The 19,862-nt window shown below is 38.9% G+C and overlaps 1 protein-coding gene across 1 annotated transcript in view; it reads left to right on the plus strand.

Moving 5' to 3' along the window:
* Positions 1-2,963: 2,963 nt before the first annotated feature.
* LOC138426403 (glycerophosphodiester phosphodiesterase domain-containing protein 4-like) overlaps positions 2,964-19,862 on the plus strand; it is a 133,770-nt gene continuing 116,871 nt past the window's right edge. Inside the window, exons 1-2 of the mRNA XM_069564915.1 lie at positions 2,964-3,114; positions 18,285-18,484. Of these exons, the coding sequence (XP_069421016.1) occupies positions 18,299-18,484 (186 nt within the window). The 5' untranslated portion in view covers positions 2,964-3,114; positions 18,285-18,298. The remainder of the gene's footprint in view (positions 3,115-18,284; positions 18,485-19,862) is intronic.

The following is a 19,862-nucleotide window of genomic DNA, read 5'->3' on the forward strand; positions in this document are numbered from 1 at the left end:
TATTCCTTATCAGGATCTCCTGTCGTAAAACAACTCATACAAATGGTTACTAAGGTGCCTGGCCAGGGTGGGCGGTTTCAATCAGTGTGCTTCCCCTAACATAGGATCAGACCTTGTTGTTGTTGTTCAGTTGCTTAGTCTTATCCGACTGCTTGCGACCCCATGGACTGCAGCACACCAGGCTTCCCTGCCCTTCACTAACTCCTGGAGCGTTCTCAAACTCATGTTCATTGAGTTGGTAATGCTATCCAACCATCTTGTCCTCTGTCATCCCCTTCTCCTCCTGCCTTCAATTGTTCCCAGGATCAGGGTCTTTTCTAATGAGTTGGCTCTTTGCATCAGTTGGCCAAAGTATTGAAGCTTCAGCTTCAGCATTAGTACTTCCAATGAATATTCAGGACTTATTTCCTTTAGGATGGCCTGGTTGGATGTCCTTGAAGTCCAAGGGACTCTTAAGAGTCTTCTCCAACACCACAGTTCAAGAGCATAAATTCTTCAGTGCTTAGTCTTCTTTATGGTCCAAACCTCACATCCATACATGACTACTGGAAAAAGCATAGCTTTGGCTATACAGACTTTTGCTGGCAAAGTAATGTCTCTGCTTTTTATATGCTGTCTAGGTTTGTCATAGCTTTTCTTCCAAAGAGCAAGCATCTTGTAATTTCAGGACTATATTAGCCCTAACATGGGACCAACCTCCAGAGTTTGTTTCATTTTCTGTTGATAAGAGAAGAAGAAAAGATGTCTAAAGAAGAAATCAGAATGAAGTTTCAGAAAATCATCATATCAAAAGATTTCTTAATCTCTTAATTGCTACCTAACCTCAGTGGGTGCACCCATTTCAAGGGACATATAAGACAAGAGGAGGAAGTATTCAGCTGAATCTGTTGGTGAGGAATAGGGGGTGATGATCAATGAAGACTTCCAGAGCTGAGTCTTACACCAACAAGAAGTGTTAACTGGGGTGAAAGTTGGAGGTGGGAAATGGGTCAGCCTTACAGTAGGGAAAACGTGAAGAAAAGTACGTAATGGTATAGGAGAGTAAAGAGATTTGGTTTTGTTGGAGTTTCCATATGAATGAGGATGAAGGGGAGTTGGGGGAAGATGTAGCTGTAGAGAAAGAAAAGATCTAACTGAAGGAGCTTAAACTTTAACCTTTGGAATGAATTATAAACTTATTCAACTTTGTATTTTAAAAAGATCACTACTTGAATTTGGGAATGTAACCTGGAGATAGTGAGAGTCTTTGGGAATCTACTAAGTAACTACCTTAACAACTTACCATAGTAGTACTAAGCAGTACCAAGGAGTTGATTAGGGGCCTAGTGGACATTGAAATCAACAAGGGAATGAGTCAGTTCAGTTCAGTTACTCAGACATGTCTGACTCTTTGTGACTGCATGAACTGCAGCATGCCAGGCCTCCTTTTCCATCACCAACTCCCAGAGTTCATTCAAACTCAAATCCATCGAGTCGGTGATGCCATCCATCCTCACGTGCCCTTCTCCTCCTGCCCCCGGTCCCTCCCAACATCAGAGTCTTTTCCAATGAGTCAACTCTTTGCATGAGGTGGCCAAAGTACTGGAGTTTCAGCTTTAGCATCATTCCTTCCAAAGAAATCCCAGGGTTGATCTTCAGAATGGACTGGTTGGATCTCCTTGCAGTCCAAGGGACTCTCAAGAGTCTCCTCCAACACCACAGTTCAAAAGCATCAATTCTTCAGTGCTCAGCTTTCTTCATGGTCCAACTCTCACATCCATACATGACCACAGGAAAAACCATAGCCTTGACTAGACGGACCTTTGTTGGCAAAGTAATGTCTCTGCTTTTGAATATGCTGTCTAGGTTGGTCATAACTTTCCTTCCAAGGAGAAAGTGTCTTTTAATTTCATGGCTGCAGTCACCATCTGCAGTGATTTTGGAGCCCCCCAAAATTGAGTCTGACACTGTTTCCACTGTTTCCCCATCTATTTGCCATGAAGTGATGGGACCAGATGCCATGATCTTCATTTTCTGAATGTTGAGCTTTAAGCCAACTTTTTCACTCTCCTCTTTCACTTTCATCAAGAGGCTTTTTAGTTCCTCTTCACTTTCTGCCATAAGGGTGGTGTCATCTGCATATCTGAGGTTATAGGAGAAATAAGTAGAAGTGAATAGGAAGTATAATAATCAGAATTTGGTTGGTACAAGTGGGAGGGGTGTTGCAAAGGAAAGTAAGCTATTAAGAATGAGGCATTCATTTCATATCTTGTCATTCATAGATCTGGAGGCACAGAAGATGGAGTAGATTTGAAGGTAAAAATCATTCAGGTTAAGGTTTACTGAGTTTGAGTTGCCTACAGAAGGACATTCAGACAAAGATAACCAGTAGATTGATGCATGTAATAGTTTAGAGCTCAAAATGAGGTCAGAGCTGGAGAAATAGCCGGAAGAATCAGATATTAAAGAAAGCTAAAACAAGTCCATTTTTGAAGCAGGTTAGTGAAGAAAAGCTTTCCAGGTGACACAGGGGTAAAGAATTCACCTGCCACTGCAGGAGATGCAGATAACACAGGTTCGTTCCTCGGTCAGCAGGATCACTTTGAGAAGGAAATGGCAACCTACTCCAGTATTCTTGCCTGGAAAATTCCATGGACACAGAGGAGCCTGGCGGGGTGTAGTCCATGAGGTCACAAAAAGTCCAAGGTGACAGAGCATGCAGTGAAGAAGAAAAAAAAAAAAGTGAAAAATTATTTAAAAAAAGACAATCAGTGACTACCTGGGCTATAAAAATAGTTGATGCCTGAACTAAATGACTGGTGAAAATTAAGTTTATTTTTAAAAGAAGAGAAGCAAACACGGTATACCTTAAAAGACATTTATTAAAGTGTGGTGCACTGTAATATTGGGGGTTGACTTTAGATTCAGTCTTAGTGCTTGACTGGGAATTAAGGCCACGCCCCTGGCCACGCCCACCCACACCTGCCACCTTAGGCCTCATTCTGCCTGACCTCCATCTTGAAAGACGTTGGTCTTCTCTACCCTGAATTCTAGATTTAGGTTTGGGACCTTGAAGTCACGTTAAGTGTTGAGTCCAGCTCCGTGCTTTCCCTAAGTATTTCCAGAAAGAGGAAGGTACGTTAACACTGTTAAGTTGTCAGGTATACTTGAGTGAGGCACTGTATTCTGTCAGCTCACCACAGGTGAAGTCAGAGCTGCCGTTATACGCCTGCTGCCGGGAGGTCGCTTGAGAACCGAGAGCTTCCATCTAAGTCGGTCCCAGAAGCCCCACGAAGCTCCACAGCCCCTGGGCGGGTTTCGTGCCTCGGCTTCTCTGGAAGTCCCTGCAGATGTGAAGGGTGCTCTATATATTCTGTCTTGTTTTCTAGTTTTATCTTTATGGCAGGACGTATTTCCGTTTCTCAATCCTGAGTGGCATGCCCTGGATTTTACCTCAAGCAACTCTGTGAACAGTGGTGCCCTGTACTAAGTTGGAACTGAACACAAGAGCAGTAGGTTTTGGGGGAAAGGTCAGGAGTTCAGTTTAGGACATAATAAGGTTGAGATGCCTGTAAGAAGTCCAGGTGGATGTTTCAGTAGAGTTTTGATTGTATGGGTTTGGAAACCAGAGACAAGTTGTTGGAGGGAAATAGTGTTGATTAGCCTTTTCCTGTGCTCAGTCGGTCAGTCATATCGGACTCCTTATGACCCCATAACTGTAGCCTGCCAGGCTCTTCTGTCCCTGGGATTTTCCAGGCAAGAATACTGGAGTGGGTTACCATTTCCTTCTCCAGGGAAACAGTCTTGGTCTTTTCCTGCTGCTGCTGCTGCTGCTGCTGCTGCTGCTGCTGCTGCTGCTGCTGCTGCTACTGCTGCTGCTGCGTCGCTTCAGTCGTGTCCGACTCTGTGCGACCCCATAGACGGCAGCCTACTAGGCTCCTCTGTCCCTGGGATTCTCCAGGCAAGAACACTGGAGTGGGTTGCCATTTCCTTCTCCAATGCATGAAAGTGAAAAGTAAAAGTGAAGTCGCCCAGTTGTGCCGACTCTTAGCGACCCCATGGACTGCAGCCTTCCAGGCTCCCCGTCCATGGGATTTTCCAGAAATAGTACTGGAGTGGGGTGCCATTGCCTTCTCCGTAGTCTTTTCCTAAATACTACTTAATTTTCATGTGAATTTGGCTACTCTGACTGTTGGAAGTAAATGTAAAGGATCTGTAGATACGTGGGAGATGGTTATGGTAATGATTCTGGTTAAAATTCTGATTTTATTTAGTATTCATGCAGTTTACGTTCCTCCTAGTCACAAAACTTTTGTTCACAACACCTTTTCTTTGACAGGCCAACATTTGCAACACCAGTTAGCGAAATTTCATCACCAGCCAGTTAAAACTTTTTTTCTGATTTTAATTGTGTTTATTTTCCTTGATGCATAATTTTTTAATATAAATACAGTGTTTTTTTTCCCTGAAATGTGGAGTTTTCTAATTATCATATTATGATTGATTTCTAACTTGACTGCACTGCAGTCAGAAAATATACCGTTAAATTTCTATTACTCAGCTAGGTTTGCTTTTTCAAGGGGCTTTATAGTTCCACAGAGTCTACTTGAGTCCCATAAAGCTGTTGGATCATATTTGATTATGTATTCTTCAAATAGGACATTTCAGTCAAAACCATGGTAATATCAGCAATATTTTCAACTGTGTCCTGTTGTAAGGAGAACAAATTCTTATTTAACTCATTCAAATAACTGTATTTCCATGAAGATAAAAATAGTAAAAGAGTTTCCCAATTCTGGAGGGGTAGGATAGAAAAGAGAAAGACTGCAACTTTGCTTAAAAAGGTATAATTTACCAGATTACCTCAATTGATAATTAGCTTAAGGGGAAAGCTTCCCCTATATCTGGAAAACATAGATTAAAAGCCAGTAATATTTCAGATAAAAATGTTAAAAGTTATAACCATATTCATCAGATTACTCCACCCTATGTAGCTAATCATTAATCTTAATATTTTGTTAACATTTTTATGAAAACATCAGGGTTTCCATTAGAATTTTTAGATTTCTTCTTCTGTTCAGTGGTGTGATCTGAAAGTTATCTAAAACCTGTATTAGACTTTTCTTTGAATCTTCTTGAAGATGAAGCATTTTTGAAAAAGCATAAGATGTACTCTGCAAATAAGTTAAATAAGCAGGGTGACAATATACAGCCTTGTTGTATTCCTTTCCCAATTTTGAACCCATCAGTTGTTCCATGTCTAGTTCTAACTGTAGCTTCTTGACCTGAATACAGGTTTCTCAGGAGACAGGTAAGGTGGTCTGGTATTCCCATTTTTTAAAAAGAATTTTCTGCAGTTTGCTGTGATCCACACAAAGCCTTTAGCGTAGTCAATGAATGAGAAATAGATGTTTTTCTGGAATTTTCTTACTTTCTCTATGTTGCATCGAAATGTTGGCAGTTTGATTTCTCTGCCTTTTCTAAACCCAGCTTGTACATCTGAAAGTTCTTAGTTCACATACTGCTGAAGCCTAGCTTAAAGGATTTTGAGCATTGCTTTGCTAGTATGCGAAATGACCACAATTGTACAGTAGTTTGAACTTTCTTTGGCACTGCCCTTTTTGGGATTGGAATGAAAAGTGACCTTTCCCAGTCCTGTGGCCACTGCTGAATTTTCCAAATATGCTGTTATATTGAGTTCAGCACTTTAATAGCATCATATTTTAGGATTTTAAATAGCTCAGCTGGAATTTCATCAACCTTCACTAGCTTTTTTCCTGTAATGCTTCCTAAAGCCCACTTGACTTCACACTCCAGACTGTCTGGCTCTAGGTGAGTGACTACAACATTGTGGTTAGCCAGGTCATTAAGACCTTTTTTTTGTATAGTTCTTCTGTGTTCTTGCCACCCCTTCCTAATACCTTCGTCTTCTGTTAGGTCCTTACCATTTCTGTCTTTTGTCATGCCCATTTAATTAAATATATTTTACAATTTTTATAAAAGTATTAGTCTTTAGTGAAAACGAAGAATCAAGCAGTTGTGAACATAGCAGCATTTCCTGATTGGCTAACTTATGAACATATTCTACACCTCTAGCAACATACATTTTCTCATAGCATAGTTTCTTTCCTCAATGTGGTATAAGACATACATCCGATAAACCCAAGTATCTTTAATTTTTCTCTCATAAGATAATAAAAGTAGGTAAACTTAGACTTGTTTAGCAATTAAAGTTGCTGTATTGTATCTTACTTAGAAGTGATCTAGATATTTAATGCTTCCTATTATTGAACATAATTTTGCAAAACTCTAAACTTTCAAATTACCAAATATCTTCAGAGAGTATTTTAAAATAGATAGGCCTAAAATATAATTGGGCTGCCCAAATGGTGCAGTAGTAAAGAACCATCTTGCCAATGCAGGAGATGTAAGAGATGCAGGTTTGATCCTTGGGCTGGAAAGATCCGTGAAGTGGAAAATGGCCACCCACTCCTGTATTCTTGCCTGGAAAATTCCATGGACAGAGGCGCCTGACTGGCTACAATCCATGGGGTCACCAGGAGTCAGATACGACTGAGCACTTGAGCAGCCTGTCATTATTCCCAAATATTTCACCAAGAAGTTTCTTTTGTCATTTACATTTAATTAAAACAACTTATCAGAGAATAGTTGAGTTACTATGATGTGTTAATTTCAGATGTACAGCAGTGTCAATCATTCATATATATACATATACACACATGTGTATAACATTCTTTTTCAGATTCTTTCCCCCTATAAGTTATTGAAGAATATTGAATAGAATTCTTTGTGCTATGCAGTAGGTCCTTATTAGTTATCTATTTTATATACAGTAGTGTGTATATGTTAACTCTAATTTCCTAATTTATCACTGTCCCCCATGTTCCCTTTTGGTAACCATCAGTTTGATTTTGAGGTCTGTGAGTCATTTACATTTAATTTTCTTGAAAGTTTCATCATATCAACTTTTTCTTGCAGAAACATTTTGCAACAGAAAGAATTTAACTTTAACTTTCAGTTAAAGTAGATACAATAAAAGTATTAGACTTAATGTTGATGACATTAAAGATATGCCTATATTAATTAAATCAATCTTAAACTATTATTAATACCAGATATGAATTGAATATTGAATATTTACCAGCTGTTGTGAACCTGAAGTTCATTCAGGTTAGTTTTTTCCCCCCATATTTCTGAGAATTTATATAAGCAATTGATTTCCTTTAAGCCAGTTAAGTAGAGCTCACTTAATACATTCATTTTGGTAAAAGCATTCATTCAGAGATAAAGATATGTCACACTTATAAAGTACACACATACCTACCTAGAGATCTCACATCTTCATTTAAAAACTTAGTCATGGATTAGATATTACAGTATAAAGCAGTTTGTAAAACAACGACAGAAACAAAAAAGTTGGAATAAGTTCTGTTTCCTCCGTTGAGTTTAAAAGACCTCTTCATTCACCCACCCCTCTTTCTTTGCCCAGATTTAGGTTCTACTAATTAATCTAAAGAGGGAGAGGGTGGGATGATTTGAGAGAATGGCATTGAAACATGTATAATATATATGGAACGAATCTCCAGCCCAGGTTCAATGCATGATGCTGGATGCTTGGGGCTGGTGCACTGGGACTACCCAGAGGGATGGTATGGGGAGGGAGGAGGGAGGGTGGTTCAGGATGGGGAACATGTGTATACCTGTGGCAGATACATGTTGATGTATGGCAAAACCAATACAATATTGTAAAGTAATTAACCTCCAATTAAAATAAATAAATTTATTTATAAGTTGTAATCTCTGGCTTTCTTATCTCTCCTTGCTATTCTTTGGAACTCAGCATTGAAATGGGTATATCTTTCCTTTTCTCCTTTGCCTTTCACTTCTATTCTTCTCAAAACTATTTGTAAGGCCTCCTCAGACCACTGTTTTGCTTTTGTGTATTTCTTTTTCTTGGGAATGGTCTTGATCACTCCCTCCTGTATAATGTCATGCACTTCTGTCCATAGTTCTTCAGGCACTCTGTTTATCAGGTCTAATCCCTTGAATCTATTTGTCACTTTCACTGTATAATCATAAGTGATTTGATTTAGGTCATACCTGAATGGTCTACTGGTTTTCCCTACTTTTCTTCAATTTAAGTCTGAATTTGGCAATAAGGAGTTCATGATCTGAGCCAGGCAGGAGGAGAAGAGGATGACCGAGGATGAGATGGCTGGATGGCATCACTGACTCGATGGACGCGACTCTGAGTGAACTTGGAGTTGGTGATGGACAGGGAGGCCTGGCGTGCTGTGATTCATGGGGTCGCAAAGAGTTGGACATGACTGAGTGACTGAACTGAACTGATCTGAGCCACAGTCAGCTCCCAGCCTTATTTTTGCTGACTATATAGAGCTTCTGCATCTCTGGCTGCAAAGAATATAATCAATATGATTTTGGTATTGACCATCTGGTGATATCCATGTGGAGAGTCATCTTTTGTGTTGTTGGAAGAGGGTGTTTGCTATGACCAATGCGTTCTCTTGGCAAAACTTTATTAGCCTTTGCCCTGCTTCATTCTGTATTCCAAGGCCAAATTTGCCTGTTACTCCAGTATTTCTTTACTTCCTACTTTTGCATTTCAGTCCCTTATAATGAAAATGACATCTTTTTTGGGTGTTAGTTCTAGAGGGTTTTGCTTCTTTTCATAGAACCATTCAACTTCAGCTTATTCAGGGCATAGACTTGGATTACTGTGATACTGAATGGTTTGCCTTGGAAACGAACAGAAATCATTCTGTCATTTTTGAGATTGCATCCAAGTACTGCATTTTGGACTCTTGTTGACTATGATGGCTACTCCACTACTTCTAAGGAATTCTTGCCCACAGTGTAGATATAATGGTCATATGAGTTAAATCCACCCATTCCAGTCCATTTTAGTTTGTCAATTCCTAAAATGTTGATGTTCACTCTTGCCATCTCCTGTTTGACCACTTCCAATTTGCCTTGATTCACGGACCTAACATTCCAGGTTCTTGTGCAATATTACTCTTTACAGCCTCAGACTTCACTTCCATCACCTGTCACATCCACAACTGGGTGGTGTTTTTGCTTTGGCTCTGTCTTTTCATTCTTTCTGGCGTTATTTCTCCACTTTTCTCCAGTAGCATATGGGGCACCTACTGACCTGGGGAGTTCATCTTTCAGTGTCATACCTTTTTGCCTTTTCATACTGTTAATGGGGTTCTCAAGGCAAGAATAATGAAATGGTTTGTCATTCCCTTCTCCAGTGGACCATGTTTTGTCAGAATTCTCTGCCATGACCCGTCTGTCTTGGGTGGCCCTTACAAGGCATGGCTCATAGTTTCATTGCGCTAGGCAAGACTGTGGTCTATGTGATCTGATTGGTTAGTTTTCTGTGACTGTGGTTTTCATTCTCTCTACCCTCTGATGGATAAAGATAGACGAGTTTAAAACTGCTTTCCTTTTTTTTTTTCAAGCTAAAATACAGTTGACACTGAATATTATGTTAGTTTTAGGTATGCTGCATAGTTATTTGACATTTTCATACATTATGAAATTATCACCATGATAAGTCTAGTAACCGTCTTTCCTCATACAGTATTAGTGACCATATTCCTTATACCCCTGGCTTGTACACTTTATCAATGGACCTCTTATTCCCCTTTACCTATTTCCTTCACCAAGTACCAAAGCATCCAAGTACTGCTTTTCGGACTCTTTCATTGACTATGATGGCTACCCCATTTCTTCTAAGGGATTCTTGCCCACAGTAGTAGATATAATGGTCATCTGAATTAAATCCACCTATTCCAGTTCAAGAAAATTAGAGATTCCAAGGGAACATGTCATGCAAAGATGGGCACAATAAAGAGAAATGGTATGGACCTAACAGAAGCAGAAGATGTTAAGAAGAGGTGGCAAGAAGACAAAAAAGATCTTCAGGACCCAGATAACCACGATGGTGTGATCACTCATCTAGAGCCAGACATCTTGAAATGAGAAGTCAAGTTGGCCTTAGGAAGCATCACTACAAAGCTAGGGAGGTGATGGAATTCCAGTTCAGCTATTTCACATCCTAAAAGATGATGCTGTGACTGTGCTGCACTCAATATGTCAGCAAATTTTGAAAACTCAGCAGTGGCCGCAGGACTGGAAAAGGTCCGATTGCATTCCAGTCCCAAAGAAAGGCAATGCTAAAGAATGCTCAAACTACCACACAATTGCACTCATCTCACACACTAGCAAAGTAATGCTCAAAATTTTCCAAGCCAGGCTTCAACAGTATGTGAACCATGAACTTGCAGATGTTCAAGCTGGATTTAGAAAAGGCAGAGGAACCAGAGATCAAATTGCTAACATCTGTTGGATCATGGAAAAAGCAAGAGAGTTCCAGAAAAACATTTCAGTTCAGTCCAGTTGCTTGGTCGTGCCCGACTCTTTGCAACCCCATGGACTGCAGCACACCAGGCTTCCCTGTCCATCACCAACTCCCAGAGTTTACTCAAACTCATGTCCAATGAGTTGGTGATGCCATCCCACCATCTCATCCTCTGTCGTCCCCTTCTCTTCCTACCTTCAATCTTTTCCAGCATCAGCATCTTTTCAGATGAATGAAAAGAGGCCAAAGTATTGGAGTTTCAGCTTCAACATCAGTCCTTCCAGTGAATATTCAGGACTGATTTCCTTTAGGATGGACTGGTTGGATCTCCTTGCAGTCCAAGGGACTCTCTAAAGGGTCTTCTCCAGCATCACAGTTCAAAAGCATCAATTCTTCCTCACTCAGCTTTCTTTATAGTCAACTCTCACATCCATACATGACTACTGGAAAAACCATAGCCTTGACTAGACAGACCTTTGTTGACAAAGTAATGTTTCTGCTTTTTAATATGCTGTCTAACTTGGTCATGACTTTTCTTCCAAGGAGCAAGTGTCTTTTAATTTCAAGGCTGCAGTCACCATTTGCAGTGATTTTGGAGGCCCCCAAAATAAAGTCTGTCACTGTTTCCATTGTTTCCCCCTCTATTTGCCATGAAATGATGGATCCAGATGCCATGATCTTAGTTTTCTGAATGTTGAGCTCTAAGTCAAAATTTTCACTGTCCTCTTTCTCTTTCATCAAGAGGCTCTTTAGAAGAAAAACATCTACTTCTGCTTTATTGACTATGCCAAAGCCTTTGAATATGTGGATCACAACAAACTGTGGAGAATTCTTCAAGGGATGGGAATACTAGACCAACTGACCAGCCTTCTGAGAAATAATCTGGGTGCAGGTCAAGAAGCAACAGTTAGAACTGGACATGGAACAACAGACTGGTTCCATATTGGGAAAGGAGTATATCAAGGCTGTATATTGTCACTCTGCTTATTTAACTTATATGCAGAGTACATCATGAGAAATGCTGGACTGGATGAAGCACAACTGGGATCAAGATCGCTGGGAAGAATATCAGTAACTTCAGATATGCAGATTACACCACACTTATGGCAGAAAGTGAAGAACTAAAGATCCTCTTGTTGAAAGTGAAAGAGGAGAGTGAAAAAGTTGGCTTAAAACTCAACATTCAGAAAACTAAAATCATGGCATCTGGTCCCATCAATTCATGGCAAATAGATGGTGAAACAGTGGAAACAGTGACAGACTGTATTTTGGAGGGCTCCAAAATCACTGCAGATGGTGACTGCAACCTTGAAATGAAAAGACACTTGCTGTTTGAAAGATAAGTTATGACCAGCCTAGATAGCATATTAAAAAGCATAGACATTACTTGTCAACAAAGGTCTGTCTAGTCAAGGCTATGATTTTTCCAGTGTTCATGTACAGATGTGAGATGTATCTGAGTTACATTTTTTTTAACCTCCTATCTTAACAAACCAAGCTCTTTTTTTTTTTTAATTTTTATTTTTTTTAGTTTTTTATTTTTTAAATTTTAAAATCTTTAATTCTTACATGCATTCCCAAACATGAACCCCCCTCCCACCTCCCTCCCCATAACATCTTTCTGGGTCATCCCCATGCACCAGCCCCAAGCATGCTGCATCCTGCATCAGACATATACTGGCGATTCAATTCACATGATAGTATACATGTTAGAATGTCATTCTCCCAAATCATCCCACCCTCTCCCTCTCCCTCTGAGTCCAAAAGTCCGTTGTACACATCTGTGTCTCTTTCCCTGTCTTGCATACAGGGTCGTCATTGCCATCTTCCTAAATTCCATATATATGTGTTAGTATACTGTATTGGTGTTTTTCTTTCTGGCTTACTTCACTCTGTATAATCGGCTCCAGTTTCATCCATCTCATCAGAACTGATTCAAATGAATTCTTTTTAACGGCTGAATAATACTCCATTGTGTATATGTACCACAGCTTTCTTATCCATTCATCTGCTGATGGACATCTAGGTTGTTTCCATGTCCTGGCTATTATAAACAGTGCTGCGATGAACATTGGGGTACACGTGTCTCTTTCAATTCTGGTTTCCTCGGTGTGTATGCCCAGCTGTGGGATTGCTGGGTCATACGGTAGTTCTATTTGCAATTTTTTAAGGAATCTCCACACTGTTCTCCATAGTGGCTGTACTAGTTTGCATTCCCACCAACAGTGTAGGAGGGTTCCCTTTTCTCCACACCCTCTCCAGCATTTATTGCTTGCAGACTTTTGGATCGCAGCCATTCTGACTGGTGTGAAGTGGTACCTCATTGTGGTTTTGATTTGCATTTCTCTAATAATGAGTGATGTTGAGCATCTTTTCATGTGTTTATTAGCCATCCGTATGTCTTCTTTGGAGAAATGTCTATTTAGTTCTTTGGCCCATTTTTTGATTGGGTGGTTTATTTTTCTGGAATTGAGCTGCATAAGTTGCTTGTATATTTTTGAGATTAGTTGTTTGTCAGTTGCTTCATTTGCTATTATTTTCTCCCATTCAGAAGGCTGTCTTTTCACCTTGCTTATATTTTCCTTTGTTGTGCAGAAGCTTTTAATTTTAATTAGATCCCATTTGTTTATTTTTGCTTTGATTTCCAGAATTCTGGGAGGTGGATCATAGAGGATCCTGCTGTGATTTATGTCGGAGAGTGTTTTGCCTATGTTCTCCTCTAGGAGTTTTATAGTTTCTGGTCTTACATTTAGATCTTTAATCCATTTTGAGTTTATTTTTGTGTGTGGTGTTAGAAAGTGATCTAGTTTCATTCTTTTACAAGTGGTTGACCAGTTTTCCCAGCACCACTTGTTAAAGAGATTGTCTTTACTCCATTGTATATTCTTGCCTCCTTTGTCAAAGATAAGGTGTCCATATGTGTGTGGATTTATCTCTGGGCTTTCTATTTTGTTCCACTGATCTATATGTCTGTCTTTGTTGCCAGTACCATACTGTCTTGATGACTGTGGCTTTGTAGTAGAGCCTGAAGTCAGGCAGGTTGATTCCTCCAGTTCCATTCTTCTTTCTCAAGATTGCTTTGGCAATTCGAGGTTTTTTGTATTTCCATACAAATCTTGAAATTATTTGTTCTAGTTCTGTGAAAAATATGGCTTGTAGCTTGATAGGGATTGCATTGAATTTGTAAATTGCTTTGGGTAGTATACTCATTTTCACTATATTGATTCTTCTGATCCATGAACATGGTATATTTCTCCATCTATAACACACTTCTGAATAACCAACAAATCACAGAAGAAATCAAAAAAGAAATCAAAATATGCATAGAAATGAATGAAAATGAAAACACAACAACCCAAAACCTGTGGGACACTATAAAAGCAGTGCTAAGAGGAAAGTTCATAGCAATACAGGCATACCTCAAGAAACAAGAAAAAAGTCAAATAAATAACCTAACTCTACAACTAAAGCAACTAGAAAAGGAAGAATTGGAGAACCCCAGAGTTAGTAGAAGGAAAGAAATCTTAAAAATTAGGGCAGAAATAAATGCAAAAGAAACAAAAGAGACCATAGCAAAAATCAACAAAGCCAAAAGCTGGTTCTTTGAAAGGATAAATAAAATTGACAAACCACTAGCCAGACTCATCAAGAAGCAAAGAGAGAAAAATCAAATCAATAAAATTAGAAATGAAAATGGAGAGATCACAACAGACAACACAGAAATACAAAGGATCATAAGAGACTACTATCAGCAGTTGTATGCCAATAAAATGGACAACGTGGAAGAAATGGACAAATTCTTAGAAAAGTACAATTTTCCAAAACTGAACCAGGAAGAAATAGAAAATCTTAACAGACCCATCACAAGCACGGAAATTGAAACGGTAATCAGAAATCTTCCAGCAAACAAAAGCCCAGGTCCAGACGGCTTCACAGCTGAATTCTCCCAAAAATTTCGAGAAGAGCTAACACCTATCCTCCTCAAACTCTTCCAGAAAATTGCAGAGGAAGGTAAACTTCCAAACTCATTCTATGAGGCCACCATCACCCTAATACCAAAACCTGACAAAGATGTCACAAAAAAAGAAAACTACAGGCCAATATCACTGATGAACATAGATGCAAAAATCCTTAACAAAATTCTAGCAATCAGAATCCAACAACACATTAAAAAGATCGTACACCATGACCAAGTGGGCTTTATCCCAGGGATGCAAGGATTCTTCAATATCCGCAAATCAATCAATGTAATTCACCACATTAACAAATTGAAAAATAAAAACCATGTGATTATCTCAATAGATGCAGAGAAGGCCTTTGACAAAATTCAACATCCATTTATGATAAAAACCCTCCAGAAAGCAGGAATAGAAGGAACATACCTCAACATAATAAAAGCTATCTATGACAAACCCACAGCAAATATTATCCTCAATGGTGAAAAATTGAAAGCATTTCCCCTAAAGTCAGGAACAAGACAAGGGTGTCCACTTTCACCGCTACTATTCAACATAGTTCTGGAAGTTTTGGCCACAGCAATCAGAGCAGAAAAAGAAATAAAAGGAATCCAAATTGGAAAAGAAGAAGTAAAACTCTCACTGTTTGCAGATGACATGATCCTCTACATGGAAAACCCTAAAGACTCCACCAGAAAATTACTAGAGCTCATCAATGAATATAGTAAAGTTGCAGGATATAAAATCAACACACAGAAATCCCTTGCATTCCTATACACGAATAATGAGAAAGTAGAAAAAGAAATTAAGGAAACAATTCCATTCACCATTGCAACGAAAAGAATAAAATACTTAGGAGTATATCTACCTAAAGAAACTAAAGACCTATATATAGAAAACTATAAAACACTGATGAAAGAAATCAAAGAGGACACTAATAGATGGAAGTCTTTCTTAAAGACTTTAGTTGAAAGTCTTTAAGACTTTCTATTTAATAGAAGTTACCTGTCTTTCTACTTTTGAATAGCTGAAAAGATCTTTATTTCACTATCTTTTTTAGAACTCTTTTTGCAGAGTGCTAAATTCTGTTTAAACATTTTATAAAAGAATTTCTTCAGTTCTTTAAAGATGTTACTCTACTGTTTTCTGGATTCACATTTTTTTCTTTTTAAGAGAACTCATTTTTTTTTGAAAGAATGTGCAAGAGTCATTCTTTGAGATTTTCTTTTTATCAGGGTTTTTTTTTAAATTTTAAATTTATTTTTAAATATAAATTTATTTATTTTAATTGGATTATCAGTGTTTTTAAGCATCTTGATTTGGATATGTTTTATTTTTTGTATGTGCTTTTTCTATGGGGTTTGTGGTGCTTCTTGGTCTGTGGGTTTATAATATTCTTCAATTTTGGACGATAGTAATTTGTTCCTCAAATATTTTTTGTCCCTTACTTTGTCCCTCCTCGCTTTCAGCAACTCCAGTCACATTTATCTTAGAATGCTTAAAGTTGTTCTGCAAGTCACAGTTTCTCTTCTTTTTTTCAAATTCTCAAGCTTCTAATCTTTTTTTTCTACAGTCCCCTCTTAATCTTAGCAGTGCATTTTTCATCTCACATGTTATATCTTTCATTTCTAGAAGTTCAGTCTACATCTTTTTAAAGAATTATTTTGCAAAGAATAGGTATTATAAATTTCAGTGAAATAAATAACACTTGTTGATGTTTGCAAAAAAAATCATGTATTTCCTTCAAATATACAACTTCTTCTGCTGTCTTGAACATGGGATACAATTGTAATGACACTTTAATGTCCTTGCCTATTAAGTCTGTCGTTTGAGATGTTTCTGAGTTGTTGATTGATTTTTTTCTTATTTATGGATTGTGAATTTTTGCTTTTTTATTTTTAAAATTATTTATTTATTTTTGGCTCTACTGGGTCTTTGTTGCTGCCTGGGCTTTTCTATAGTTGTGACAAGCAGGGGCTACTCTCTGGTTGCAGTGTGCAGGTTTCTCTCTTTCTCTCTCTCTCTCTCTTTTTTTTTTTTTTGTGGTGGCCTCTCTTCTTGCAAAAAATGGACTGTAGGTTGCGTGGGTTTCACTGCTTGTGGCTCCTGGGCTCTAGGGCACTGGTTCAATAGTTGTGGCACACAGGTTGCTCGATGGCATGTGGGATCTTCCTGGTTCAGGGATCAAACCCATATCTCCTGAAATAGCAGGTGGATTCTTTATACTGAGCCAGCGTGGAGGCCTCTATCAGGAAAAATCCTGATAATTTTCATTGGGTGCTAGGCATTGTGAATTTTGCTTTGTTTTCTGTGTTTTATATTAAAAAAGTATTCTTGATCTTGTTCCATAACTTATGTAACCTGGAAATATTTTCATTATTTTGAAACTTACCTTTAAGTTTGTCTGGTTAGACCAGACAGCCTTTAATGTAGGCTTAATTTTTTTCCCCACCACCTAGGCAATACCCATCTGAGTATGCTACATGGTGCTCTAGGTATTACAAGGTTTTGCTCCTCTGGTGGAAATACCAGCTCTTTTGAGAGTTGGTACTGTGACCCTTTGGAGATTTTCTCATCACCTCCTTTTATGCAGTTCTCTCCCTGTCCTCAGGTAATTTCTTTGCAAGTGTGTGTTGATTAGTATACAATCTATACTGGAGAGACTCTGGAGAGACCCAGGAGGTACCCTTATTTCCACCAATTCCCATTTCTTTCTGCTCATTTCTGAAATGTTGCCAGGCTTCACTATATTCTCACATCCTGTGCTTCATCCTGGAAGCTCAATAGAGATCGTAAATGGAGCATTAAAACACTTCATGTCCTTTGAGTTGGTGATGCCATCCAACCATCTTGTCCTCTGTTGCCCAGTTCTCCTCCTGCCCTCCATCTTTCCCAACATCAGGGTCTATTCAAATAACTCGGCTTTTCGCATCAGGTGGCCAAAGTATTGGAGCTCCAGCTTCAGGATCAGTCCTTCCAGTGAATAGTTTAGGATTGGCTGGTTTGATCTCCTTTCAGTCAAGGGACTCTCAAGAGTCCTCTCCAGCACCACAGTTTGAAAGCATCAATTCTTCCTTGCTCAGCCTTCTTTATGATCCAGCTATCATAAAGTCATCTGTACATGACTACTGGAAAAACCATAGCGTTGACTATATGGACCTTTGTCAGCAAAGTGATGTCTCTGCTTTTTAATAGACTGTCTAGGTTGGTCATAGCTTTCTTTCCAAGGTGGAAGTGTGTTAATTTCATGGCTGCAGTCATTGTCCACGGTGATTTTGGAGCCCAAGAAAATAAAATCTGTCACCATTTCCACTTTTCACCCTTCTGTTTGCCATGAAGTGATGGGACTAGGTGCCATGATTTTAGTTTTCTGACTGTTGAGTTTTAAGCCAGCGTTTTCACTCTCCTCTTTCACCCTCATTTAGAGGCTCTTTAATTCCTCTTAACTTTCTGCCATTAGAATGGTATCATCTGCATATCTGAGGTTGTTGATATTTCTTCTGGCAATCTTGATTCCAGATTGTATTTCGTCCAGCCTGGCATTTCTCATGATGTACTCTGCACCTAAACTAAATAAACAGGGTGAAATATGCAGCCTTAATGTACTTTCAAGAGCATACTACTGTCTTAATAACACAGTCATATATATTATCTAGTTTGAACTTTTTCAGCACTATTAGTTAGCTAGGGTAGAGAACATGGTACCATTATAACAGTGAAAAAGCTAAACTTTGAATGGTGCAGTATCTGCAGTAAACACTCAACTAGTTAGTAGGAAAGATAGGATGAAGCTCTGCTCTTCTACATCAACTCCAGTTCATCTTCCTAGATTATGATCTTTTGAAAGATCTGTCCATTATTGATGGAATTTTCTGTAGAACAGTGGAGGTAGGAAACATGAAGAAGCTACTGGATTCTGACTATTTTATTTACCATTTCAGCAAAAGGGTGAACCATGGATGATGTTAACAGGACTGAGACTGGAAATGAAGAGACAGGAAGATGGAAAAACTTTAATTCTTGGATTAAATACTACTTCAACTATGAATGCTATATGACTTTCCTTAATGGCTGCTACAGTTGCGAATGGCAAGCCCAACAGAAGAAAAAAGCTAGACGTCCACTCTGCTGCTGCTCTTTGGTATATGAGTCGGGAGGGAGATGGACCACACTTTCTTAGATATGGGAAAGTGTGTATTCTCTCCTTGAGAGAAGTGCTATATAGTGTGCATGTCTCTGTGTGTGTATGTCTACAAACACAGTCATGCATCATGTTTAATGGATCAAAAATAAATTTATTTAGAAAGTGATCAGAATTAGATAGGGAAAGAATGGAGAATGGCAGAAGAAATGATATTGGAGGAGTCAAAGGGCTTAGTATATTTTAGGTGGAGTGGAGGATATGAATGTAGAAGTGATGGGAAGTGAATGTAGAGAGAGAATGGACAGATGTTGTGTGGTTTTAAGAATTTGACGTCTGCCATGTAGGAAATAGTCCCTAAATTAAGATCGGGGTAAAAAAGAATCCCTAAAGATTTTAAGCTTCTAATATTGCCCACGCTGTGTTTTGGAATGCTTTCATATGGAAGATGCAACAAAAGGTACAAGAGTAATGCAGGGAGATGTCTTTGCCTTCAAGTAGAAAGCAACAGCAATATTCAAGGTAAAGCTGATGGTGTCCTGGATTAGCATCATAATGACAAAAGTGGAGAAGAACAAATTGATTGAACAGATATTTATTACTTAAGGATGATGTACTAAGTCATAAGAGAGCTATACAGAAGGACATAGAGTGAAAGAAGGGAGGCTTCCTGGGAAAGATGCCATTGGAAGAGGCAGTGTGGTATAATGGAAAAAATCCCTGAACCAGCACCTGAGACAATGTTTTAGTCCTTGTTCCATCTCTGCCCTTGAACTGGTTCTGTGCTATCTCTGAGCCCTTCTACAGATAGGGAATTAAACTACATAATTCTCAAAGTCCTTGGATAATTCTCAAAGCCCTATTTCTGCTCAGGAGAAGGAGTCTAGCATATAGCAAAAGAGCAAATTCCTTGTGTTATAGGGAAAGACTGCCTGGATTAAATTTATGGCTTCATCACCGACTATCTCCAAACTAGAGCTTAACAACAATGGGACCTTGGGCCAGTTACCCAACATTCCAGGGATTGGTTCCTCACTTGAATAATAGAGATGGTAGCAACAGTAACCACCAATTGGGTTTGTTGTGAGGAGAGAAGCATTATGTGGAAACTTAAAACTGGGCTCAGCATACAATTAGCACTCAATAAATGTTAGCTATCATTTTGCTGTTCATAGAGTCACTGACTTGTGAAGTCATCTTCCACTTATAGGAATGATGGTGTAGGGGATTCTGGGTGGAGGAATTCAGGTGGTCAGAAGTCCAGAGATAGAGAAATATAGTGGTGTTTAGGGAAACATGAATTTCCGGTATTGAATTTATGAGCAGTTCAGTTCAGCCGCTCAGTCATGTCTGACTCTTTGCGACCCCATGAATCGCA

This window comes from Ovis canadensis, chromosome 21 (genome assembly GCF_042477335.2).
Source record: "Ovis canadensis isolate MfBH-ARS-UI-01 breed Bighorn chromosome 21, ARS-UI_OviCan_v2, whole genome shotgun sequence".
NCBI lineage: Eukaryota > Metazoa > Chordata > Mammalia > Artiodactyla > Bovidae > Ovis > Ovis canadensis.